We start from the raw sequence: 27,054 nt of genomic DNA, 5'->3' as shown, positions 1-27,054 counted from the left end.
TCATTCTGAAAAATTAGGGAACTCTTCAAAAGTTGCACCTGAGCTGAGCCATTGAGTCCAGAATACAGGGAGAGTCGTGTAACGGGGCCTGACCATGCCACAGAGTCCGGATTTTACTCTGTGCCGAACGCAGTCTTTGTCAGACACGCGCTGGTCCTCTTTGTCTGGGGTACATTGGTCTGACAGGATCACAGAAGGTCAATGGGACAGAAGAGGGAGAGGGAACAGACAGAGAGACAGATCAGTTGAAAGGTGATTGCCATTTGTAGGGAGTGAAAGAACACTCAAGCAGAAGTCACCCACCTCTTCATGAGGTGACGGAGAGAAAAGGCACATTATCCCTCTAATGTTCGGGTCAAACAGCATATAGGTCACAAAATACTTTTCTTCTCCTAGCATTACAACAAAAAAAAAACTTTAGTTTTAATTTAAATTTTTGTTTTATTTTTGTCTTGGCCTTCCATGGAAGCAAAGTTCATGAAACCCAGAGAGAAAAACTTGAAAAATTATTTTGCACTGTGGGAAAACACCAAAAGTAAAAAGAATAAAGTAATAAATGACTGGATAAAGAAGATGTGGCACATATACACTATGGGATACTACTCAGCCATAAGAAATGAAGACATCGGATCATTTACAGCAAAATGATGGGATCTTGATAACATTATACGAAGTGAAATAAGTACATCAGAAAAAACCAGGAACTGCATTATTCCATATGTAGGTGAAATATAAAAGCAAGACTAAGAGACATTGATAAGAGTGTGGTGGTTACGGGGGTGGGGGGAGAGGGAGAGGGAAAGGGGGAGGGGGAGGGGCACAAAGAAAACTAGATAGAAGGTGACGGAGGACAATCTGACTTTGGATGATGGGTATGCAACATAATTGAATGACAAGATAACCTGGACATGTTTTCTTTGAATATATGTACCCTGATTTATTGATGTCACCCCATTAAAAAATAAAATTATATTAAAAAAAAGAAAAAGAATAAAGTGATAAAATCTGCCAACTTCTCTGTTCATTCAGGACAGAACAAGGCAACTCGAACTTACCTGGACAGTTAGACAATCCCTCAGAACATCTGGCCACAAATAAATTTCTGGAAGCCTCTTACTCTGGGACCTTCATTGCCTTCCAACTCCACTGTAACAGGAAAGCACATTTTAGTTGCACCTATTTTATCATGAATTATTTCCCCTTCTTAAACTGTTCCCTGACTGCCCTTTTCCCCACTGACACAAATCCCTTACCTCCTAAAATCTTACCACTCCGCCCTGCCCACACATTTTGACCTTCTTCAACAGCCTGTGCTCTTCCAACCTAACTCCACCTTAGAATTAGCCAAGTACCTTGTTGTTTGAGTGAATCTATTTATGATTCCTTTTTACTACAACTTGCTAACCATACCAAACTTCCTTAATATCGCTAAAAATATCTCTAAAGAATAAAAATTGTTAGAAATGTACAAAATAGGAAGAAAAGGTCAAAGTATTAGGTTTAAGTATTTTATTTTATTTTATGATTATTTCTCAGATCATCAGCTGATCATTTAAAAAATCAGTACTGTGTCTCCATCTGGTGGCGAAAATTTCTACTTTTAAATTCTAAAAGATCTCATTTTTCATTTAGTCCTCCTGAGAATGAACTACAAAAAATAAAAGGCATAATGAATTATCCTTTAAAAAAATAAATGCCCAGCCCATAGCCAGGTTGCTCAGTGGATAGAGCGTCATCTTGGCACACCACGGTCACAGGTTCAATCCCCAGTCAGTGCACATATGAGAAGAAACCAATGAGTGCACAACTAAATGGAACTAAGTGAATTCTTTTCTCTCTCTCTCTTTCTCTCTCTCTCTCTCTCTCTCTCTCTCTCATATCAATGGAAAAAAATTTAAATATACAAACTTAATAATTCAGAAGAGTACAGATTTGAAAATATACAAATAAAGGCATACTTACAAATTAAATCCAGCATTCTTTAGAGCCCAAGTCTCATGCAAGAAGAACAAAAAAAAAGAAGGTATGCTCTGAAATGAACACAAAGAGAAATTCTGTCACAGACAGAAACTACATTTATATATGCTTTATTCAGCAAATATATATATTGGGCACATATTATATGTCAACATTAGCCCTAAGTATAGGGACTATAGTGAACAAGATGAGCAATTTCTTTCCTTCAAAGAGCTTACATTCTTGGGGGAGGGGTAGATAGAAATAAATATATGCCCTAACAGTTTACATCAATTTTTTTGTGTGTGACAGAGAGAGAGAGAGAGAGACAGAAAGAGGGACAGATAGGGACAGACAGGAAAGGAGAGAGATGAGAAGCATCAATTCCTCGTTGGGTACCCTAGTTGTTCATTGACTGCTTCCCCATATGTGCCTTGACCAGGCATCTACAGCAGAGCGAGTGACCCCTTGCTCAAGCTGGTGAGCTGTGCTCAAACCAGATGAACCTGCGCTCAAGCCAGTGACCTTGGGGTTTCAAACCTGGGTCCTCTGCGTCCCAGTCCAATGTTCTATCCACTGCACCACCACCTGGTCAGGCTGTCATCAATGTTATGAAATAAAATAGAATAAGGGAATAAAGAGGTGGAGAGGTGAGACTATGTTACTTTAAAGACAATGGTCAAAGCTGGCTTCTCTAATAAGGCAGTATTTAAATAGCAGTCTTGAACACGTGAACTTGTATGGAAAAGCATTTTAGGCTAAGGAATAGTACATACGAAAGACCTGAGGTAAAAACGTGTAAAGACCAGCAATGGAAACAGTGAGTGACAGGACAAGTGGAAGATGAGAGGAGAAGGGAGCAGGGCTCTGGATCGTGCAGGGCCTATTGTACCAGTTAAGGACTTTGAATTTTAATGTGTCAGAGGAAGCCGTAGGAAGTTGTGAACAGGATCAGATTGTGGTTTTGAGAGGCTCTCTTAGACAACTAGGCAAAGAGCAAACGGGGTGGTGGGGAGGGCCACAGGGGCAGCAGGAAGACCAGTTAGAAGTCCCTGTCAGGAACGGTGGTGGCATAGACTGCTGGTAGCAAGCAGTGCAGGGGCGACAATGTAAGAGGAGTTTGTTTTGAAGATAGTGCGAATAAGGATGTTGTTGTATGAGAGAAAAAGAGCAATAAAGGATAACATCAGGTTTTTGTCATGACAACCAAGTGAACAGGAAGCCAATTACTAACATGAAGAACACTAGGGAAACAGCAGGTTTGGAAGGAAAAACAAGAATTTAATTTTAAGCATGTTAAGTTTGAATTAGCTATTAGACATCCAGTTGAAAATTTCAAGGAAGAAGTAGGACATATGGGTCTGCAATTTGAGAGAAATGAATGAAATGTAGGAGAAACCCCAAACCAGTGTTTTGGAACTTGTGTTTGTTGGTCACTAGGTAGAATGTGGAACACATGTCAAATTGACGGGAGAATAATTCAGAATGTGTGAATAAATTTTACAACTGATTAGGCTCAAAGCTCCTTCCCTGTGCTGACCATGATATCCCAGGCAACGTGATTGGTGTTCAACGAAAATAAAAGTTCCAGACACGGCATATATGCTTTCAGTTCTGGATAAAGTGAAAAGATAAATTAATAAAAATAATTTAACAGTAAACTAGCCCTTTTAGAAAAAATTAAAGTGATGTTAGTTTTCGTTCTACTAAAATTTAGCTTTCTCTCACCACCATCGTCCTTCTGGCCTTTGCTGCTTTACATACGTCCTGGTCATCACCGCGGTGCTCTCCCTCTACCCAGCCTGCTCATTCTTGCACATTGCTACACTCTGAAAGTCCGAGCATGCTGTGTGTTCTTCTTTGGAGATAAGGCAGGTCATGTTTGCCGATGAAGAATCATCTCTTGTAGCTAATATAATTCCTGCTGCATTGTACATGCTTAGGTCAACACATATCTGTTAAATATTTACTATATGGTGAGCTCTATATGAAGCATTAAAAAACTGAGGTGATAGTTTAAGTATTAAAGATTAAGATGAGCATCTGTCCTCAAGAAGTACACATATAATCAGATATATTAAATTATATTGCCGTCTGAGGCAGTGGAGTGAGGATAGGACTTCAATTAGTGTTTGCTGAGTTAACAGTTAATTTTTAAAGATTATCAATCCTTTCTAAGAAACTGAGCCTCTTCCTTCAGTCTAGGGTGATATTCAGCATGTAAGTGGGTGGCTACATCCAGCATAAGATCAGGGAAATTTATCATACTGGGGTTAGTCTGGAGGACAAAAAAAAAAAAGCAATTGAGCAGTCCCAATATATTTTCTTGCATTCCAGATTCAAGCAGCCCAGAAATATCCACATGAAAGCTCAGTGGTCTGAAGTCTGTAAACAAAACTTGTTTCTTTTTTTGCCTGCCCCAAACACCCAAGTTATCCCAGTTTCCCAGCAAAAATCTATCTAAAATGCGATCTAAGAAAAAAAAATGAAAACATTTTTTGACTTTGCACTACCTCTACAAATATACATCACTATGCTCTCTGTATTAAAAAGAGGAAACACAGCCTGACCTGTGGTGGCGCAGTGGATAAAGCGTCGACCTTGAAATGCTGAGGTCGCCGGTTCGAAACCCTGGGCTTGCCTGGTCAAGGCACATATGGGAGTTGATGCTTCCAGCTCCTCCCCCCCTTCTCTCTCTCTGTCTCTCTCTCTCCCTCTCTCTTTCCTCTCTAAAAACAAATAAATAAATAAATAAAAAAAAATTAAAAAAAAAAAGAAAGGAAAGCTTTAAAAAAAAAAAAAAGAGGAAACACAGAGTATGTTTATAAGCAAAAATTGAAAAGTCCAATATCAGGATCCAGCAGGAATATGGAGGAAATAAAACCTTCCACCATAGAGAATGAAACAGGTGTCACTAACTGGCTGTCTTAGTCCTTCTCCTCTAGTCTGACTATATTTTTCTCTTAAATGGAGTATTCACACCACTGACATTTATGTAATTAAGAATATATTTGGTTTATGTATACTGTCTCACCATTTGTTTACAATTTGTCCTGTTTTTATCTCGTTTCCTTTTGATTCAATTTATTATTGCATTTTCTATCAACGTTACACATTTTTTCACAATCCTTTTAACGTTTACCCCAAAAATTACCATATGAATCCATGATTTTGTAGCCTTTTTTTTTTTTTTTTTTTTACTTCTTAGACAATGATGGGGTAGAACACTCTAATTCCATTTCTCACTTCTTGCTTCTGTGTTGCCATCAAACACTTTAATCTCATGGCCTATGACTTTGATAGTTAAAAGTTATTTATGTACATATTTACTATTTAACTTGGCTTTCATTTTATCCTGTATTTTTGTGTTACCTTCTGGAATCTTCTCCCTTCTGCATAACTTGTTCAGTGTTTCCTTTAATACATGCCTTACGAGGAGAAATTCTCTCATTTTTGTCTGTAAATATAATTTGCCTTCAATTTTGAAGAAAATTTTCACTTGGAATAGAATTTCTAAATAGTTATTTTCTAATTATAGGACAAATTTAATTTTAATAGAATTTTAGAAGTTATTTTCTTTCAGACTTTCAAAGGTATCTTTCCATTATCATGAGACTGACATCTATTGTGCTGAGAAATAATCTGTAAATGTTATTTTCCTTTCTAAGTAATGTGTGTTTCTCCTTTGGCTGTTTTAAAGAATGTTTTTCCTCATCTTTTTTTTTTTTTAAGTTTTTCTGTGATGTGCCCAGAACATTTTTCGTTCTGGTTTATAATTACCCTATCTGGGATTTGTACTTTATGAATCCTTAGCTAGATTTTGGGGCTTTTAATATATTGTCAGTCACTGTATTTTTAAACTTACTTACTTTGCCCTGCATCTCCCTTCTTCCCTCTGGATTCCAACTACACTCACATGAGAAGCTTTCACTTGGCCACACATTTGTTCTATGGCATTGTCTTTACTTCCCTTTTTTCTTTCTCTGCTTCAGTTTACATATTTTCTAGTGAAATATATTCTGGTTAACTAAATATTTTCTTTAGATATATCCAACCTAATATTGCAACCATGTGAAAAAAGTAAAGTATAACAAAAATCTTAGGCAAAATCTCTCGTAGACAGGAATAGAAATGTTTTTCAATTCAATTAATGAAACCAATTTAATCTTTACAACAACACCTCAAAAGTTATTAAAGAAAAAATTATTAAGTAAATCTTCCTAATGATTACAGAGGTAAAAACCTGAAACTTGGAAAATTAAATCCAGAAAAATACAAAAATGATAACCCATCATGACTGAGTGGAATTTAGTCCATGAATGTAAGGCCAGTATATTTTTAAATAAAACAATGAAATAAACCACAAAAATAGGAAAAAATCACAGGACCATATCATTTGTTAAAATTCAATACTCATTCATACTAAAAATTTTATCAAACTAGAAGTGAAAAGAAACTTCCTTGACCTATATGAAGTCCTCTTTGGCAGATCTCATACTTAATGGTGAAATAGTGAAAGGCTTTTCCAAGAATAGGAATGACACAAGAATGCTCACAAAAATCAAGCACATTAAAGCAAGAAACAATTTAAAGACATAAAGATGAAAAACAAAGTCATTTCAAGAAGCAACTTTATTATAAATTAATAAATAAACCGAGCAAGATCAATAATATAAGATCAATATACAAAAGTAAAATGAACTGAAAACTTTTGAAAAATTATACCATCAACAAAAGCATAAAAAATTTCAAATACTAAGAAATATCTAATTAAAGATATACAAGATTGATATATTAAAAATTATAAAATTTTAAATGAATTTTAAAGGTCCTAAGTAAACCTGAGAACAAACCATATTCATGGGCTGGAAGGTTTAATATTATAAAGCTGTATTCTTCTCTAAATAAGCTATAGATTGCATGAGATCCCAAAGAAAATCGTAGCATATTTTTGTAGAAAATTCAAAAGCTAACTTTTAAATGTTTATGGAAATGCAAAAGCAAAGGACTAAGGCAATCTTAACCACAAAAACACTACTGCGTTGATGCTGGCAGACAACAGTCCTTGTAAAACTAGAGTAATGAAGACAGCATGGAACTGACTGACTGTGTGAGATTGCCAATGAAGGAGACAAAGTCCAAAAAACAACCCATGAAGACATAATCATTTGACTTACGACCATCAATGCAGTAGGGCAGGTATGGCCTCTTTCAATAAATGCTACTGGGCCAACTGAATATCTCATTTTTTAAAGATTTTTTTAGATTTTATTTATTCATTTTAAAAGAGGAGAGAGAGAGAAGAAGAGAGAGAGAACAGGGGAGGAGCAGGAAGCATCAACTTCCATATGTGCCTTGACCAGGCAAGCCCAGGGTTTCAAACTGGCGACCTCAGTGTTCCAGGTCGACACATGTCAGGCCTTGAATATCTATATGTAAAAAACTGACTATTGACCCACTTCTTATATCTTATCTTAAAAATTAATTTTAACTGAATTATAGATCAAATTTAAAAGCAAACTTTTAAAAAAGCAAAATAAAATTTTTCTAGGAAACTGTTTTCATCAGCTTGGGGTATGTAAAGATTTGTTTGACAGAACACAAAAATTAAACACAGAAAATAAATGTATAAATTGAACCAGTTAAAATTAAGAGTTTTTGTTAGACTGACAGCTGTCAGAGCAAAGGTGTGTTGGGAGGCCAGATGAAAGAGGGTAAAAGGATTAAGCAAAAACAATATATATAATTATAAAATATAATGTAAATATACATATATAAACATATAGACACAGACAACATCGTGGTAATAGCTGGAGGAACAATAGGGCAGGGGAGATGGAGGAGAGCAAAGGGGGGAAATGGGACAGAAAGAGACGATGCTTGGGATGATAGGACGCACTATGCAGTGTGCAGGTGATGTTTTGTTGAGTTGTACACTTGGAACCTGTATGATTTTGCAAACCAATGTCACCCTAAAAAAATTCAATTAAAAAACAGTAAATAAATAAATAGGAGTTTCAGTTAATCACAAAGAAAATCACCACCACAGAAAGAGCAAGCTTCGAAGTAGAAAAGATATTGGCAACAAAGAGCCTTTCTTCAGAATATGTATACATAAAGAATTTCTATAAATCAATAAGAAAGTGTCCACCTCATAGAAAAGTGACCAAGACAGAACAATCCTTAATTAAATGACCAATAAACATGAAAAGTTGTTCAACTTCATTAGTTATCAGAGAAATGCAAACTAAAGCCACAGTAAGATACCAATACCTACCCAAAAGAATGACTAAAACAAAAAATAAAGACCGCACTCGGTGCTCGTGAAGATGAAGTAACTGGCACTCAAACCACTGTCGACATGTAAACTGGTATGGCTTTGGAAATCGCTTTGAGCAGTAATTACTGAACTACTCAAGCTGGACATTCTGTGCCATATGAGCCATCATTTTGTCTTTGAAATATATATTCAATAAATTGAAAACAATCCAAAGAGACATGAACAGTGAACAGAGAAGGAGTCATATATTCACACGATGGAATAACATACAGCAAAGAGAATGAATTAACTGCTGTCGCACACCACAACGTGGATGAAACTCAGAAACTGTTAAGTGAAACATGTGAGATATAAAAAAATTACATATTATATGATTTATACTAAGGCTAGTAACCAAGAAAATGAACTACAATGTGTAGAGATGCAGTTTAGGAAGCAAAACTATGAAGAACAGCAGGAAGGCAATGCGGCCAGCTTAGCAATTCAGAAAGGACAGAGGTGTTCTGAATGACTGGTGTTCACTCTGTAATACTTCTTTAATAATGCACTTCATTGTGTATATGTATATTTACTGTGCATACATGTTTAAAAGTTATTTAAATAATTATATTTCAGGTAAATAAAGACAAATATAAAACTTGGGCAATAAAAACTTTGTAAAATAAAAAAGGAAGGTATGAACTAGAAGAATACAATTCATATGGGAGGAAGATTTCTTCATTACATCTGAGAAACTCAAAGTGTCTCAATAAAAAGCAACTTACAGACAGAAACACAGACTGCAGGAGGGGTCAGGATGTGGGGAGGGGGGCGTGAGGAGGACAGATGGTGATGGAGGGGAACACACATGGTGAACACACAATGCAATAGACAAGATGGTGTATTGTAGAATTGTACGCCTGAAACCTGTAAAATTTTATTAACCAACATCATCCCAATAAATTCAATAAAAATTAAATATAAAGTAAATAAAAATGAAAAAAAAAACAAAAGATAGACATTAATTGTATGAAGAGTTAAAACTTTGTTAAATCTTTTCCTATATAAAATATCCATAAATTGGCTCAGATCCTGTCATCAGCATTGCATAGGAGAGGCAGCCAAGATGGTGGAGTGCTGAAGGAGAAGCCAGTTTGTGCAGAGAGAAGGAGATGGGGAACAGAGGTGAATAAGGCTGATGAGGTAGAAAACTTTGATTCTAGGAATACTCGGACGAGTCAGTGGCTTTGGGAGCCTTGAATGGAAAGGGAAGTGTTTTCCCACTGTGTGTATTTTCTTGACTGCCGGATGCAAGCTAGGATTAAACGTAATGGCCTACTAGTTATTGGCTTTGTTGTTTCATTACTGTCTGTCTGAATCAAATGTGAACCTTCATGGGCCAGGCGGCTGTGATGGTGGCCACGGCTACTGGCCTTACACTGTTGTAACATCTCTGCTTTGGTCCCTTACCTTCTTCATGACTCGAACAATTATTTCTTTCCTCTCCTCCAGATTCAACTTTTACCTCAACTGAATCATTCTATTAGCTTTTTAAGTACATTTGAGCCTCTTTATTTAAAAATAAAGAGTTAACTCTCATCCCCTTCTGATTTTGGTGTTATCTCTCTTCTCTCCATCAAAATGAAATTACTTGAAGGAGTTGGCTATGTTTACTGTTTTCACCACACCTCCCATTTATTCTCAACCCAATCTTAGGTGGCTAGAAATATATCACACTACCAAAGAGCTCTAGCTAAGGTGATCCCTGGCTTCTGCATTACTTAACCCAATAGATGCTTTGTGTTGGTCAAATAAGTTTGCAAATTTGATGTATATGTTTGCTCGCTTATAGTTTGCATTGGGTGTGGGGGACAGGCTGTAAGCAGGCAGGGTCATTATAGCCTAAGGTTTAGTTTTAAGACTAAGCCTTTCCCACCTGACCAGGCGGTGGCTCAGTAAATAGAGCGTCAGACTGGGATGTGAAGGACCCAGATTCGAGACCCCGAGGTCACCAGCATGAGCGCGGGCTCATCTAGTTTGAGCAAAAAGCTCACCAGCTTGGACCCAAGGTCGCTGGCTTGAGCAAGGGGTTACTTGGTCTGCTGAAGGCCCACGATCAAGGCACATATGAGAAAGCAATCAATGAACAACTAAAGTGTCGCAATGAAAAACTGATGATTGATGCTTCGCATCTCTTTGTTTCTGTCTGTCCCCATCTATCCCTCTCTCTGACTCTCTCTCTGTCTCTGTAAAAAAATATATATATTTGTAAACTGGGTAAAGGATTAACATACAAAGTGCAAAAGTTAAAATTAGAAAACTCATAGAAGAATAAATTCAGAGTTTAGCATAAAAAGTTGTTCAGATTCTCTAGTAATCAGGAAATTTAAATTAATAAGTCACTTTACACCCTCATGCAAAAGGAAAAATGTTTAAAACCTTATAAAATCTACTAATGTTGAGTAGGAAAAAAATATTCTTGTATATTGTTCACTGGCATTTCACTTGCTTTTGAAAGCAATATGGCAACATCTATTAAAATTAAAAATACATTCCTTTACCCTCAATCTCACTGATAAAAAGCTACCTCAGAGAAACAAAGTCACCCAATGTTAGGCTACAGATGCACAAATGTGAACTGTGGGTACATTCAAGGCAGCAGAAACTGCAAAGAACAACAGCTATCCATAGAGAAGTTGCTGAAAACAAATTAAAATTCATTCATACCTTTAAAATTAGACATACACTTATATGAATAAATAGAACTACATTACTGATCTTAGGTTTCAGAGTTATGCTAAGTTAGAATAGTAAGAATGCAGAAAATTACAAGTGGTCTTATTTTTCTAAAACATATAACAAAAATGCATACATTATATTTATATGTTTACATGTTTATATTCACTCATGCACTAAAAGGGCTGCACATGCAGAAAAATCTAGACTGTTACCATGACCTACCATAGGTAGGGGTAGAGAAATTCTATAAGTGAAAAAAGGAGAAATCCAACCAAATGAAGGAAAAGAAGAAGTGCAAAAAAAAATTACACTTAAGAATGATGGCATGATCATATTCATTCATCTATAGTAAGTCACATATGAGGCATATGTATAATATACATCCTCAAAAAATTGTTACTCTTACTTTAGGTACCTGAAATGGTTTTTCTTTAAAAAAAAAAGTCTTAAAAATTAAGACAGTCATAGAAAGTTGAGTAAAAATAAAGCTATAAAGGAATTTAAAACATATAGGATTGAATGCCACTAGATGTCAGTAAAACCCTTCAAAAAATTATGAAATCATTTTTTCCTAACTGCTAGAAAAAAAATTATTTCTTATTCCACTCTTTACCTCATAAAAGTATTCAAATTAGATGTATAGTTTACCAGGAATAAAGTTTCTCAGACGAGAGACTAGAATCCTTATTAATCAGAGTTGATATATAATTCCTTCTTAAGTCATCTGTAACATTTCACATTATTTTTAAAGCTCAAGACTTATACCCTCTGAAAAGATCATAAAATTTAATATTCAATCAATATACATTTATCTCATATCAATTATGTATAAAATATAGACAAACTGAAAAACCATTATATTTATTGAGTTTTCAATTAAAAAGGAGAACAAAATGCAAAAAATGGAAATTTTACAAATAAACCAGTAAAAACTAATGTACAGTCACACATCACCTATGCAGAACTCAGACACAGCCGCATGACTTAGTATCCTAAAACCAAATAAATGAATAAATAAGCAAGCTATTAGGTAGCTAACACATATTTCATAAATTTTTTCATTGAAACTCATACTTTACTGATTATGAAGCATTTTGAACTAAACACCAAAAGGTCTAATGAGTCTTATAATGTGGTTTTCAATTTATCCAGTTGTTCCAGTTACTAATTCAAAGCTTAGTGTATAAAATACAACTATTTATGAGGTTTAGGGATCCTATAGCTTAGGAATTTGGACACAAGGGCATGACAAACTTGGCTTGTTGTTGCACAGTGACCTCAGCAAGGACAGCAAATGGCTAGGATCTAGAACAACTGACATGAGTCCTTATACATGGCCTCCCCTTGTGGCCTGGGTTTCCTCACAGCCTGGATGTGGAAAGTGGTTTCCTTGCATGATGGCTCAGGGCACCAGGTACAAGTATGTCACAAAGTAAGGTAAAAGCAGCATCACTGTTTACGACCCAGCCTTCCAAGGTTACATGGTATCGCTTCTACACTATGCTTTGGTCAAGAAAGCCATAAGCCTGCCCAGATCCATCAGACCCCTTGCAGGGGAACGGCAAGATCACACTGGATAAGACTATGTAAGATGAGAAATATTACTGTGACAATCTTCGGATAATCCAATGTAACATAGTATTCCCTCAACAACTCACATCATTCCCGTATGAAAAATACAGCACACCCTCCCCAAGACATCCAAAGTCTCAATCCATTTATGGCATCAGGACAGTTTCACACCTCATCCTTTAAATCGGGTCCAAGTGTAGATGAGGCTCCTCAGAAGTGGATTCTCAAGTAGAGTTCCTCTTGATCGGCAGACTTAGGAAATAGAGTGGCATTTTGGCCCACATTCATCAACGTATAATTGTAGGACCAGCATAGAACAACTTCACAGCACTCTCATTCAAAAAAAAAAGAAACAAACAAACAGAAGAACCAGGAAGCATACAGTAGTCACTTGCAAATCTCTTTGGCCCGATTCCTCAATTCATTAGGTATGTTATTTTATATGGCAACTCAGCAGTAAGCACAAGCACCCCAGTGAACAAGTTAGAGGTGCCCAGCCACGTATCACTCAGCCTCAGAAGCTACACAGCAAGTGTCACTTATCTGTAACCTTCAGAGAAGAAAAAGAGGACAGAAATTAGTGTTGTGATTTTATTTTGGAAAATAAAATCCTCTACACCAGTTTATTAGGGAAAAAATGGTGACGAAGACCGAAGTGCTACTGTCAGCATACATAATGACAGGAGGAAGGAGTCATGGCTGCAACTTGCTGCAACATTTTAGCTGAAACAGATCTGACCTTAAACTCAACCTTGAGGATCCAAGTGATCCACTAACAATTTCACTGCCTACTAGAACAAAAACTAAAACCCTTAAAGGAAGATAACATAACACAAAGCTACAACAATATACATCTGCAATGGCTTTGTCTAGCACATAATAAAAAAGATAGGAAAAGAAGCAGAAAAAAATGTTAGTTAACCAAGGAAATTATTAGCTCAAGCAAGAATTTATTCATGACAAAAACTCAATTAACTTAGAAGAGAAAGAAACTTCCTCAACATGATTAAGTGTTAAAACCAACACAAACATCATACTTAATGGTGAAAAACAGAAGGCCTTTCGCCTAAAACAGACAGCAAGGCACAGACAGCTGCTCTCACCACTTCTTTTCAATATTGTATTGGAGGTGCTAAGTACTGCCATTGAGCAAGGGAAAAAAAGCCATCCAAATTGGAAAGGGAGGACTAAAATTTCACTTATTGGCATATGAAATAATCCCCACAGTGAATACCCAAATCTGCAGATGCTCAAGTCCCTTACAGAAAACAGTGTAGAACAATGCATACAATCAGCCTTCCGCAGCCACAGATTCCCGTCTTGGACTGAAAATACTACCTGCAGTTGAGTGAATCTGAGGATGGGAGACCTGGGGATCCAGAAGGTTGATTGTATATCTATTGAAAAACATCCACATACAATCAGACCCATACAGCTCAAACCAGCGCTGTGCAAGGGTCAACTGTACTTTAGAGGCGAGCCATATTTCCTAAGTAACTTTTTTCAAATCATATGATCACAATTCTTGGTCATATAAAATGTCTGTAACATTCCAATCATTGCCTCCTGAAGAAATAATCTGAACAGTCTAGATTCCTTTCATGTATGTAAATATTAAAAGCTGTCTTATACTTACCACTTTTATTATGTGTCTGAAACATCTAAAACAAAGAGTAATTACTGGGTGTCCTATGAAGCATTTGTTGCCAAACTGATGCATAACTGATCAGAGCTATCATCTCCCTCTACTGAAAAACAAGCAAAAATTAATGAGGATGTTGTATTATAAGTTTCAAAGCATTATAAATTTCATTAAGAATTACTCAAGACTTTATTTTGAAACTTCCCGCCATAATCAGAATTTTTTTTTACTTAACAATTCCTAAAAGTCACAACAGAGTAGAATATGGCATAAATAAACCATACATCTACTATAACATATATTTACACATATAGTATAAAAAATAGAAACATTTTTCCTTAAACAATTAGTAATATATATACACACTTTGGAAAACTGCATATAACCTATTCTAGTCTTTATTTAAAACTATAATTGTCTCTTAATCATAAATCCTATCTTCAAAATAGCAATTTAACCATTAATCTAACCATTTCTCTATGTGTTTGTGTATATATATGTATGTTGTCCTACGTATTTGTTTCTTGCAGAGTAGTATCAGAAATTTAAGTTACTATTTCACAAAATATTTTCAAAACAAATGTAGTAGTGTTCTTATGATGATTACTAGTATTTCTAACAGTTAATGAGCATTTACTATATACCAGGTACCAGTAAAAATGCTTTACATGTTTTAACTTAATGAAATCCTCACAACCAGCCAATGAAGGAGTTATTATTATGATCTACCTTTTACAGACAAAGAAACTGAAGCACAGATGGATTAAAAAGCTTTGATTCCATGTGAAATTCAATGCAACTGATTCAGAAATCTGTATCCCTTACTATTCTCTATTTTCAAACTTCACTCTGACATGCTACATGTCTGTCAGTCACCTTTTAAATGTCTATGTATTACCTCAAATTTAAAACATCAGGTAAAACGTTCCTTTCTAAAAATGGTTGCCATTAAGGTTTCTCTCAGAGTTGACTCTGAAAGCTTTAAAATCTATCTGTGCCTCAGTTTCTTCACCTGTACACTGTAGATCATAATAACTGCATTGGCTGGTTGTGAGAACTGAAAAGAACTGCAGGAAGGCAGCACACGTCAACGTCAGCACTGCTTCATCACCTAGGCTGTTGAAGAAAGGAGTCTGAAAATAAAAACAATTAACTTAGAAAATTAAATATTAGTTATTTATAGTAAGCTGAAACTATGAGAAAGTTAAGAAAATTTTCTAAACATAAGGGCAGCAATTTCTATAATTAAAACAATACCTGAGCAAGGCAAAATAAATGCATTATCCTTCTAAGGCCATTTTTAACACAATGTCATTTTTACTATTATAGTTACTGGTAATTAAGTTTAACACAGAATTACTGTTTTCACACATAGTCCAGAATTATTCTCTCTCACAAAATAAATAAGGAAGTTTCTCCACAAAACTCAACTTTGGCTGTCCATCAGAACCAGCTGCGGAGTTTCAAGTCCTAAGGGCAAGGCCACAGCCTGACTGATTAAAACAGAAACTAAAAGTGAGACCCAGGTGTCAGAATTTTTCTTCATTTCCTTTGTTAATTCCAATGCAAAGCCTACTTGAGAGCACTGCTGTTAGAGCCCCTTTTCTAAATCTTTCCATAATCCAGAGAGTTTCAATTACTGATGTCTTCAAACTAAAAACCACGCTTCCCTGGACTCAGAGCACCCACAGGCAATAGCAACAAACAGCAGTGGTTACTGTTGCCCTTGGCAGAGTCATAGAGGTAGTAGAAGGCAGAATAGCATTCAAGGCAATTAAACCAGTTTTCTGTTGTTTGCTTATATATATTATTTTGCTTTAAAACTTTGACTAGAGCATGTATTTTGGTCTATTCTTAGTCCAGAAAAACATTGTTTCTTTTTATTTGTCTCATCAAAGTTATGACTTTTCCTTAAATGGGACTTCAATTTTTTATTTTCCAGTATATAATTTAATATTTAGTTCTCTAACTGCTTCTGAGCAGCCGCTCTCACCTTAATTCACTTATTGATTTGCTGTGTGCTGGGAATGACGGGGCTGGGAGGAAAGTCGAGGCTGAGAGGAGGCTCTTACAGAGTTTATGGGGAAACATAAAGAAGGAGCACACGCATGCAGGTAAAGGAATAATATAAGACATAAAAACGTATGGACGAATGACCAAGAGTTTATAGAAAACTCCTCCTCAAATAATCTAACTACCTTTCAAAAGGCAATATAAGCACTAAGTAAAAGGAGACTGTGGAGTCAGAAACATCTGAATGTAAAGTCTCAGCTCCTTCCTTGGTAAACTTTATATCCACGGGCAGTCTATATTCCGGAGCCTCGTCCATAAAATAGTGAGGTGCTCACCTCACTATTAGTGTAACACATTTCACTCTTTGCTCTTCCACACCAGGAGTAAGGGTAATGTGACTGGTCCATTTAGAAGGAACAAAAGGTATGTATTAGATTAGTCTGTCCCTACCCTCCCTTTCTTTTTGAAGATAACTACTTCAAGCTGTAAGTTTGAGGTAGGCCTCCCATTTGAGGAAACTATCTTCTGTGCCCATGTAAGTCTAAATTAATGTATTCACGAATTAACCCATTTGCCCATGGATGTGTGCCACATTCATCAGTATTGCCTTTGGCTTTTTTAATAAATGTGATATTTTTCCTGTCATTGTCTTTCTCCTGTCTCTCTCTTAAAGTGGTTTAAAATTCAAGCAAAAAACTGGGGTACTAGTTATTAGACTTCACTTAAACCGTAAGATCAACCTACTTCATAGAGCTGTGGTAGGCTTTAAATGAGATAATATATACATACAAAACTCCTAGCACAGTACCTGGAACATAGTAAGCACTCTAACATAACTGTTAATAAAATAATAAATGCTTAAAAACAAAAAAGATAAAAGGCTAATTTTAAAGTATTTATTGATTCATTATAAGATATCTAAATATAAACTGAAATGTAATATTCTTTCTAAAATACATCAATAAAAACAAGAAATCTCCACTTATTGAAAAAAAAGTGATCTGTTACTAAAGTCATAATAAATATTAAAGAGGGAACATTCTTTATAGCCTATAAAATTTTTAGGATTACATATAGAAAATAAAATATAATGTGCATAACAGAATCAGATAATGCTATAGCACACAAAATAGTAAAATTTTTAATATTTCAGAATCAGTTTGATGTCTAAAAGTTTTTAAAAATATGCTGGTCAATTTATTCGATAAATATAATGGCATTGGCAATATACTAAAAGCACATGCAAAGAAAAACCAAATATATATTTCATAAAATAAAAAGTATATAATAGAGCCTGACCAGGTAGTGGCACACAGTGGATAGAGCATCAGAATGGGATGTGGAGGACCCAGGTTCGAAACTCTAGGTCGCTGGCTTCAGCACGGGCTCATCCGTCTTGAGTCAGGGCTCACCAGCTTGAGCATGGGATCATAGACATGACCCCATAGTCACTGGCTTGAGCCCAAAGGTCACTGGCTTGAAGCCCAAGGTCGCTGGCTTGAGCAAGGGGTCACTTGCTCTGCTGCAGCCAACCGCCCCCCCCCTCCAGGTCAAGGCACATATGAGAAAGCAATCAATGACAACTAAGGTGCCACAACAAAGACTTAATGCTTCTCATCTCTCTCCCTTCCTATCTGTCCCTATCTGTCCCTCTCCCTGACTCTCTCTCTGTCTCTGTCAAAAAAAAATACATAATAGAAAACTGATTCTTCAAAATGAGCCCAGGAAGCTTACTAATAGCAGTAAGATTTATTAAATTTCAGATCTATGGGCCATCATGAGTTTTGTGTATCCCTTGAAATTTGTAAAATAGTTAAGTGATCACTACCAGTTTATTCATGTATTCAGGTTTTCTAGCAAATTTTCTTACAGTAGGTTATTTTCAATTTGGATAATCTTAGTACAAAAAAAAATAACTTGTGCCTGACCAGGTGGTGGCACAGTAGATAGAACGTTGGACTGGGATGCCGAGGACCCAGGTTCGAGACCCTGAGGTCACCGGCTTGAGCGAGGGCTCATCTGGTTTGAGCAAAAGCTCACCAGCTTGTACCCAAGGTCAATGGCTCGAGCAAGGGGTTACTCGGTCTGCTGAGGGCCCGTGGTCAAGGCACATATGAGAAAGCAATCAATGAACAACTAAGGTGTCACAATGCGTAACAAAAAACTAGTGATTGATGCTTCTCATCTCTCCATTCCTGTCTGTCTGTCCCTGTCTATCCCTCTCTCTGACTCTCTCTCTATCTCTGTAAAAAAATAAATAAAATAACTTGTAAAGAATCAAAAATAGAATCTTCAAAAAAGAATCGTTTTGAAAATGGCTACATAAGCCCCATGTTCATTGCAGCACTGTTCACAGTGGCCAAGACATGGAAACAACCAAAAAGCCCTTCAATAGAAGACTGGATAAAGAAGATGTGGCACATATACACTATGGAATACTACTCAGCCATAAGAAATGATGACATCAGATCATTTACAGCAAAATGGTGGGATCTTGATAACATAATAAGGAGTGAAATAAGTAAATCAGAAAAAAACAAGAACTACATGATTCCATACATTGGTGGAACATAAAAATGAGACTGAGACATGGACAAGAGTGTGGTGGTTACCAGGGGTGGGGGGAGGGAGGACATGGGAAGGAGGGAGGGAGAGAGTTAGGGGGAGGGGGAGGGGCACAGAGAACTAGATAGAGGGTGGCGGAGGACAATCTGACTTTGGGCGAGGGGTACGCAACATAATTTAATGACAAAATAACCTAGACATGTTTTCTTTGAATATATGTACCCTGATTTATTAATGTCATCCCATTACCATTAATAAAAATTTATTTAAAAAAAAAAAAGAAAAAAATGGCTACATACCTTTTAAGTGTTCTGAGATGTTCTCATTAACATGCAGGGATTTTACTGCTATTGTCAAGTCCACTGTGTTCTTTTCCTGTATTTCTTCAACTGGTAGCTTTTTGAACACATTTTTAATGCAAACGTTTTTCTTCAAATCGTTAGGTAGTTCCCAAAATGAAGCTGTTGCACACTTATCAAATGCAACGGTATTTTGGGGATTATGTTTTCCACCATCAACCTTACTCCTCAGTGTTTCTAGAACATAATCTTTTACTAATATGGCTTTTCCTTAAAACTTTTCGGCAGACAACTTTCTTCTTTATAGTTTTCTGCTTTTTTAATTCCTGTTTCTCAGTGCATGTACAATTTACATTTTTTTCTCTTGTAACAGTTGCGATCTAGCAATGAGAAAACAGGCTTCCTCTGTGATTTATATTGGATTTTAGTAGATCCAGGACTGGCAACTACATCAAGATGATCTGAATCATCAGAATATATTGCAAGACCAGATGCGACTAAGATATCTGCCAGATTGTTTTCTCATAAATGACATCTACGTTCAGTTTTATTTCAAAACTATATTCCCTAAACTGAAAAACTAAGCCTGGTTTACTTAGGAAATCTAGAAAACAACTTGTGGCTTCTTCATTCCAATGTTTCCCTTTAGCAGGTAAGATATCATATAAGACACAAGGATAACTTAGCCTTGGCAAATTCAGAAGTTCCTCAGGAATAACTTTAAGATTTTTTATATCTGAATAAGGTATGTAAATGGAAAATCCATAATCAATCAACACAATAAGTACAGACTGATCAGAGACTTCAGAAATTTCTACTCTATTCCATTGATCTTCCAATTCATATTTGAACAAACAGCTAGAACCAGAAATAATGTGTTCTTGAGATACTGTTTGTAAGTTTTCTGGGAGATCAGAAAGCAACATAAAGACAGATTTCATTGTGTCAAAGAAATCTTCTAACTGAATGCAGAAGTCTGATGGGTCAGAAACAGCAGTGGCAATACCAGCATATCGCCTACCATTTGGGAGTCGTGCCCAAGTAAATGATCTTGTACATGATGACACAGGAGTCTTAGATGCCACAATGAAAATAATTTCTGAAGATCTCAGTTTGTTTTCTTCAACATGAACTGCCTTTAAGTTTAAATATTCCAAAAGTGACATGCCATCTACCAAAATCTCTACTTCCCAGGCAGAGTATAAATATTTCAGGAAAAGAATGTTTATTTCCAAATGAGCAAATAAAGGAACAAGGGTCTCAAATGACATGTTCTTAAGACTTTCAAACCAAATCCATTTACAAGGCACAGCTTGTCTTGGAATATCTCTAATTTCATTACTAAGCACCCTGATATTACAGAAAGGTGTTGTTTCATACCTACTGCAATCTCCATCCAAAACAAGCACTTTCTCATCGGCACCCTTCCTTTCTACTTTTGATCGATACCACTTCAGAGTGTTTTAGATTTCACCAAACATTCTAAGCCTTTTTCAATATTTTCCATTGATGAAAAAGGTTTTTTCACCTCTTTGGTAATTAATACTGTTAAATCTGATAACATTTTTATTTTTGAATTTCACATAAAATGCCCCACTTTTTGAAACATGAAGTATTTCAGCTTTTTCAAGTTATCCAGGTTTTAACTCTAACTGCTCAAAAGGCATATTAACCAGCTGTTGGTAGGATGGCTGAAGGATCAGAGTACCTTCATATTCACTCGAGATTCCTTTCTTTACCTCACTATCATCACCAGGCCTCACCTTCTGAGAAACCACCCGAGGCATCTGCAGTACAGTACTCTGTTGTGTTGAACAAGCTGTCCATTTCAGTAGCTCATTAATGACACATTGTTCATCACAGATTATATTTACTTCCCATTTCTGCTCATGCTTTTTCAAAAATTCACAAGACACTGTTTTGTTGCTTACTCTTGAAGCAAAATAATCTACAGTGTTGCTGTCTCATATATCACTAGGCTCATTCCACTTGACTCCACTAAGAAAAGAATGGAGTCCTAGCTGAGGAATAGTTACGAATTCTCTCGCGAGTTCATACATTTTAGATAAGTTTACTACCGCAGTGTTACCGTAGTCAATAAATTCCACTTCAGAAACATTTCCCGGCAGAATTTTCTGAATAGCTGCTCTGTAAATGGCATTGTCAGTAGGGTACTCTGCAACTACTACATCTCCCACTGCAGGGTTCACTGATGTTCTCTCGCTCACTATCTTGGCTCTGCTTTCATCTAGAGCATCTGCAAGTCTGACAATTACATTTTCATTCTCGGCAAGATGAATATGGAAACTCGCTGGATTACTTATTTTAGAAACGTATCCTTTCATTTTGGCATTCAAGTAAATTTTGGGTTGAGGAAGGTCTTTGATCTGTGGTCTTGTAAGACCATCGGGTTTTGTGAGGCTGCTTGATGTAATTCTCTGCTAAAAGGCTGCAATGCAATCCTTACTGATTTCTTGCCCACATCACTTTCATCAAGGGTATGTGTAGATCCAGCGGCAATTTTTACAGCTTTGTTCTTAAGTCCCTCATTCAAAAACTTCTTTATTTTGTTTTTTGACACAGGTTCAATTTTATAACAAACTGATGGTCTCAAAAGCCTGGCAGATATATTTCTGGAATTCACAAATTGACGTATTTTGCTTTCAGAGTATGTTACTAGACTAGTTTTATTTCTCATATCATGGTGACGGTTTTCCAATTTGTCTTTCAAAGAAACAGCAAGTCTTTTACTCTCATTTATTTTATGACCCTTTTCCACACAGTGCTCTGGGTCACAATTTTTTTTCCATAAGCATGAAGCAACATCTTAATTTTCTGATTTATATATTGATACCCATTATACAATTCTATACCAAGCTGGCCATCTGACTCCCGGGACCATATTACAGCCCTTAACGGTTTTCCCAAGAAATTATCTTCAAACCAGCTATTGATTTCTGCTGGAATATCTACATCTCTAAGATCTGACAAAAAGCACTTAACAGCTTGCATAGGTGTAAAAAGCAACTCTGGAAACTGATCTGAAATAGCCCTCAACATACTTCCTTCTACTAATTGCTTATTTCCATAGTCCACAAAATAAACCAAGAAGTCAGATAATGAATCTGACTTTGGTATTGCTAAAGCTCTGTAAAAGAGACCATCCTCTACATATTGGCATATGCACAATCTCTTTTTGCTAGAATAATTTGGACAATTTTTGAGGTTATTAACCTCTGTAATTTTTGTTTCTATCATCACTAGGTCTTTGTTATTTCTACTAAATTGACAATAAAACTTTTTGGGACTATATATATGAGATATATATATTTCTTCCTCACTTCCAATTTTTATATTAAAGGAGGAATAATAGTAACTGTAAGGACTATCTGAAGATGGCCTTGGCTTTGGTAATGCACTATACTGTGCAGAGCCACGAGTAATAAGAAATTATTTTGCACTAGTAAGTGGAGTTTGTAAATCCACTAAATGACATAAACTATTTGGACGTATAAGAACTAATGCATAGATGACACAAGTCAGTAGCCCTTTAGATGAAGAAATAAAATCTCCTAAGTCTCTACATGCTTCTCTTGTCCAACTTAATAATTTACAACCAATGGGTTCAACTAAATGGTTAAGTCTACATCTGAAGGCTTGGCCTTCTAGAAAAAGAAAATGTGGATTAATTGCACAAAGATCTTTAATTAAAACTCTTTCATGGTAACCATAATCAACAAATACAACATCAACTTCTTTATTTGATACTTGAGTCAAAATAGCAGCTCTATACCACTTCTTATCTTTGGAATAGTTAGCAATACAAGCAATCTGCCCAATCTCATAAGGATCAGAATGAATGCTATAATAATTCTGAATTTGTTCCATCAGTAATTTTAAGTCTTCTAACTTACATTGGAGTTGGCATGAAAAGTCACCTGGGCCATACCAGTAAGAACACTTAAGTTTAAGGACTCTTCCTGGTTGAAATATATGTTCTTTATAGGGCCATGGTGACTCAGGACACATTAACAAGGTAAAATGATTTTTAAAATTTGAGAAATTAATAGCTGAGGACTTTAACAAAGACAAATTACTTTTTTTAAGCTTATTTGAATTATACTTTTTACATTTAGGTCTTTCAGAAATGGCAGAGAAGATCTTCTTAAGATTGACTTTGTTTTTAGACTTTAACATTGAATATTGACTTAAAGAGTTTGGTTCCACTTCCCAATATTCTGCATATCCAGCTTGCACCATCAGAGAGACAGCATCCATCGTTTCTGAGGTTTCAATACTCTCAATATTTACAGTGTACTTTTCATCTTTTTTTGCTATAACTTGGAGCAAAATTGGTTTGTTTAAGACAATTTTTTTAAAATAATCATTTGCAGCCTTCACCCATATGTCTTCAACAGGAAATATATGTGCAAGTGAACAGTACATGGCTAAGGCAGGCAATTCACACAACTCTGGAAGCAAAGTTTTTACATCAGAAAATGGTATGGAATCAGTATTTCCATAATCCAAGAAGTAAACATTAATCTTATAACCATTAATTTCAGTAATGACAGCTCTGTAAAAGTGTCTGTCCTTGCTATATCTCGCACAACAAAATAATCCAGGTTCTGGATTTCTTAGAATCAGTTCATCATTTTCACACAAGTCATAAAATTTGTTTATACTTTTCATTATATCTTGAAATTCACTCTGATGTTTATTGGTGCGTACCCAGAAATTTGATGGGTTTAATATATATGCTACAAAAGCTATGTAGGCATCTTCTATCTCCATTTCTACAGTTTTAATAGGAAAGCGTACTTTCAAAGTATCTTTCTTATTTAAAGAGTCTATCAGCTGTTCAGTATTTCCAATAAAACTCTCAACTGCAAATCTGTTTACCTCACTAGTCTCTCTCAATATATTAGATATTTTTAAATCAGACATTGGACAAAATACTTGTGTGCCTGCAGTCTTCAGCAGATGCTTAGGATTAATTGTAGACTCTTGAGTTTGTAATGTCACATAATACAAATTCTCATCCTTATTGAGCTGATCGATGTATGCATATACTGTCTGTCCTAACAAGGCTTGTTTAAATATACTGAGTTGAAATTTCTTTGCATCTAGATCTGGACTGTGTAAGTGTGTCAGAGAACATGGAAATGCAAATAATGGTACTGAAAGAAAACTCTGTTTAAGTTTTTTTACATGGTTTGAGGGTATAGCCTCACTACTGCCATAATCCATAAACCAAATTTTCACTTGATTGTTGGGCAAGAGCTGCTGAAGAATGCCTCTATGCCACTTTCCATTTCTCCTTCTGGCAACACACAGTAGTCCAAAATTATCACACGTAGGACTGCTTTCTTGACTGATATCATAATGCAAATTCATGCACACTGTCAAGTCTTCTAACTCTGGAATCCATTTAATTAATTGACAATAAAATTTACTTGGGCTCAGTGCAGATGATACCTTTACACTTTCCATGCTACCTATTGACAAAGATGGCAGCAAATTATCCAAAACATGTTGGATATGAAGTAAAGTATCATTACTACTTAATGATAATTCAAGTATCTTATGTTGTGATAAATCAGGCATTTGTTGTGAGAATTCTTCTAACATTTCCACGATAAGATGAAATGAGTCGCCATCAATAAGTCTTCCCAATTTTAATTCAAGAACCTGGGATATAATTTTTGGCACTTCAAGAAGAATCATTTGAAGAGGCAAAATATCCTGTATACAACCTTTCACTTGTAGTCCTACTAATGACTTAAAGTAATTCAAAGCCTTGGGAGACCATTTTTCTCCAAATGGTAGTATATTTGCAAAAATACCAAATTTTATCCGTGGTGGTAGTTCAAATAACTTGTCATAGGCTGAAGCAACCTGCATACTACCAAGTCTTAATTCTTCTCCATGATCTATGAGGAGCACCGTATAGAGTTCATTTTTCTTTTCCAAAACTCTGCCCCTCTGCCATTCTCCAGATACTCTGTCTTCTACCAAACAAAATTCATCAATCTCAACATTACTTTTCACTTTTGGAACATGCTGTATTTCCCTCTGCAATATGTGGTAGTCAAACTCATATTCAATATTGCTTTTGCCTTGAAACTTCACCAGAATGTTCTTGGGACAAAATTCTATATGTGATATTGTCAGATCCGTATCTATAAATGTTTGTAATAGAGATGTAGAATCCATTTCTAAAAAGCAAAAAATAAGTACTACTTAGTTTCTGGAAAAACAATGGTAAAAATTAAATGAAATTATCCTTATATAAATTTGGTATATAATAACCCAATTAAAAAAATGGGAAGAGGACATGAACAGACACTTCTCCCAGGAAGAAATACAAATGGCCAACAGATATATGAAAAAATGCTCATCTTCATTAGTTATTAGAGAAATGCAAATCAAAATTGCAATGAGATACCACCTCACACCTGTTAGATTGGCTATTATTAACAAGACAGGTAATAGTAAATGTTGGAGAGGCTGTGGAGAAAAAGGAACCCTCATACACTGTTGGTGGGAATGTAAAGTAGTACAACCATTATGGAAGAAAGTATGGTGGTTCCTCAAAAAACTGAAAATAGGATTACCTTATGACCCAGCAATCCCTCTACTGGGTATATACCCCCAAAACTCAGAAACATTGATACGTAAAGACACATGCAGCCCCATGTTCATTGCAGCATTGTTCACAGTGGCCAGGACATGGAAACAACCAAAAAGCCCGTCAATAGATGACTGGATAAAGAAGATGTGGCACATATACACTATGGAATACTACTCAGCCATAAGAAATGATGAAATCGGATCGTTTACAGCAAAATGGTGGGATCTTGATAACATTATACGGAGTGAAATAAGTAAATCAGAAAAAACCAGGAACTGCATTATTCCATACGTAGGTGGGACATAAAAGTGAAACTAAGAGACATTTATAAGAGTGTGGTGGTTATGGGGGGAGGGGGGAGGGGGAGGGCCACAAAGAAAACTAGATAGAAGGTGACAGAGGACGATCTGACTTTGGGTGATGGGTATGCAACATAAGTGAACGACAAGATAACCTGGAGTTGTTATCTTTGAATATATGTATCCTGATTTATTGATGTCGCTCCATTAAAAATAAAATTATTAAAAAAAATAAAATAAAAAAATAAAAAATAAATAAAAACTTAAAAAAAATAAAATAAAATAAATTTGGTATATAAACATAAACCTTAAAAATAATTCTATGCCTGCATTTATCAAATTGAACATGTTAATAAAAATTATATACATTGGACAAGATGATAAACAAAATGCATCTGTTTACTTCCTTCCATATTTTCAAAAAAAATCTACTGAAATAACAAGAATAGAAAAATAGGAAGAACATATATATCTATTGATATGTAATCACTGTAAAACAAAGAACAATCTTTATCTTCCAGAAACTAACAAATTTCCACTAGATATTGGGCAGATGTGGCATAAGTAGAAGGAAGCCAAACAAAGCCCACTAGAGACCTCCTTCTCCCCCTACAAGAAAACTACTCTCCCTCACGCAGACTTCTTCCAACAACCCATAACACAAAGAAGTGAGTGCTAGAGCAAGGGCAGACGGAGAACCGGCAGGGGATACTGCACACTCCCCACTCTGTGTCAATGAGTAATATTTGCATCTCATCGGTATCCTATACTCCAGGATTTTTCTTCGACCAAGGGCAACTGGCTGTGTTCTGGACAGCACTAAGGAGACCCACTCAGGCACAGAGAGATCCTGAGCAGGTTTGAGACACCCAGGCCTTGTCAGTGGTATGGCTGGCCACAAATGTATAGAGGAAGGAGAGAAGGAGGAGGAGAATTTTTTAACAAAGCTCCCTCCAGCTCTGCTAGTTTTTCTATAGATTGCTAGAATTTTTTAAATGGCAAGACAAATATTCAGAACTGTAAAATATTCCCCAAATTCATGTACAAATCAACATTTATTATGACAGAACACAGCT

At 35.8% G+C, this 27,054-nt stretch overlaps 1 protein-coding gene across 1 annotated transcript; it reads right to left on the bottom strand.

Annotated features, from left to right (window-relative positions):
• Nucleotides 1-25,261, bottom strand: TDRD15 (tudor domain containing 15). The gene is given in 9 exon segments (XM_066237555.1): nt 1-179; nt 19,046-19,254; nt 19,307-19,404; nt 19,406-19,566; nt 19,569-20,510; nt 20,513-20,607; nt 20,609-21,455; nt 21,458-21,844; nt 21,847-25,261. Coding segments are annotated over 9 exon segments (6,333 nt in total).
• Between the last annotated feature and the right edge of the window lie 1,793 nt (nt 25,262-27,054).

Source organism: Saccopteryx bilineata, chromosome 6, assembly GCF_036850765.1.
Source record: "Saccopteryx bilineata isolate mSacBil1 chromosome 6, mSacBil1_pri_phased_curated, whole genome shotgun sequence".
NCBI classification, from domain to species: domain Eukaryota; kingdom Metazoa; phylum Chordata; class Mammalia; order Chiroptera; family Emballonuridae; genus Saccopteryx; species Saccopteryx bilineata.
Note: the sequence above shows the minus strand (reverse complement) of the source record. Positions and strands in the feature narration are given on the sequence as shown.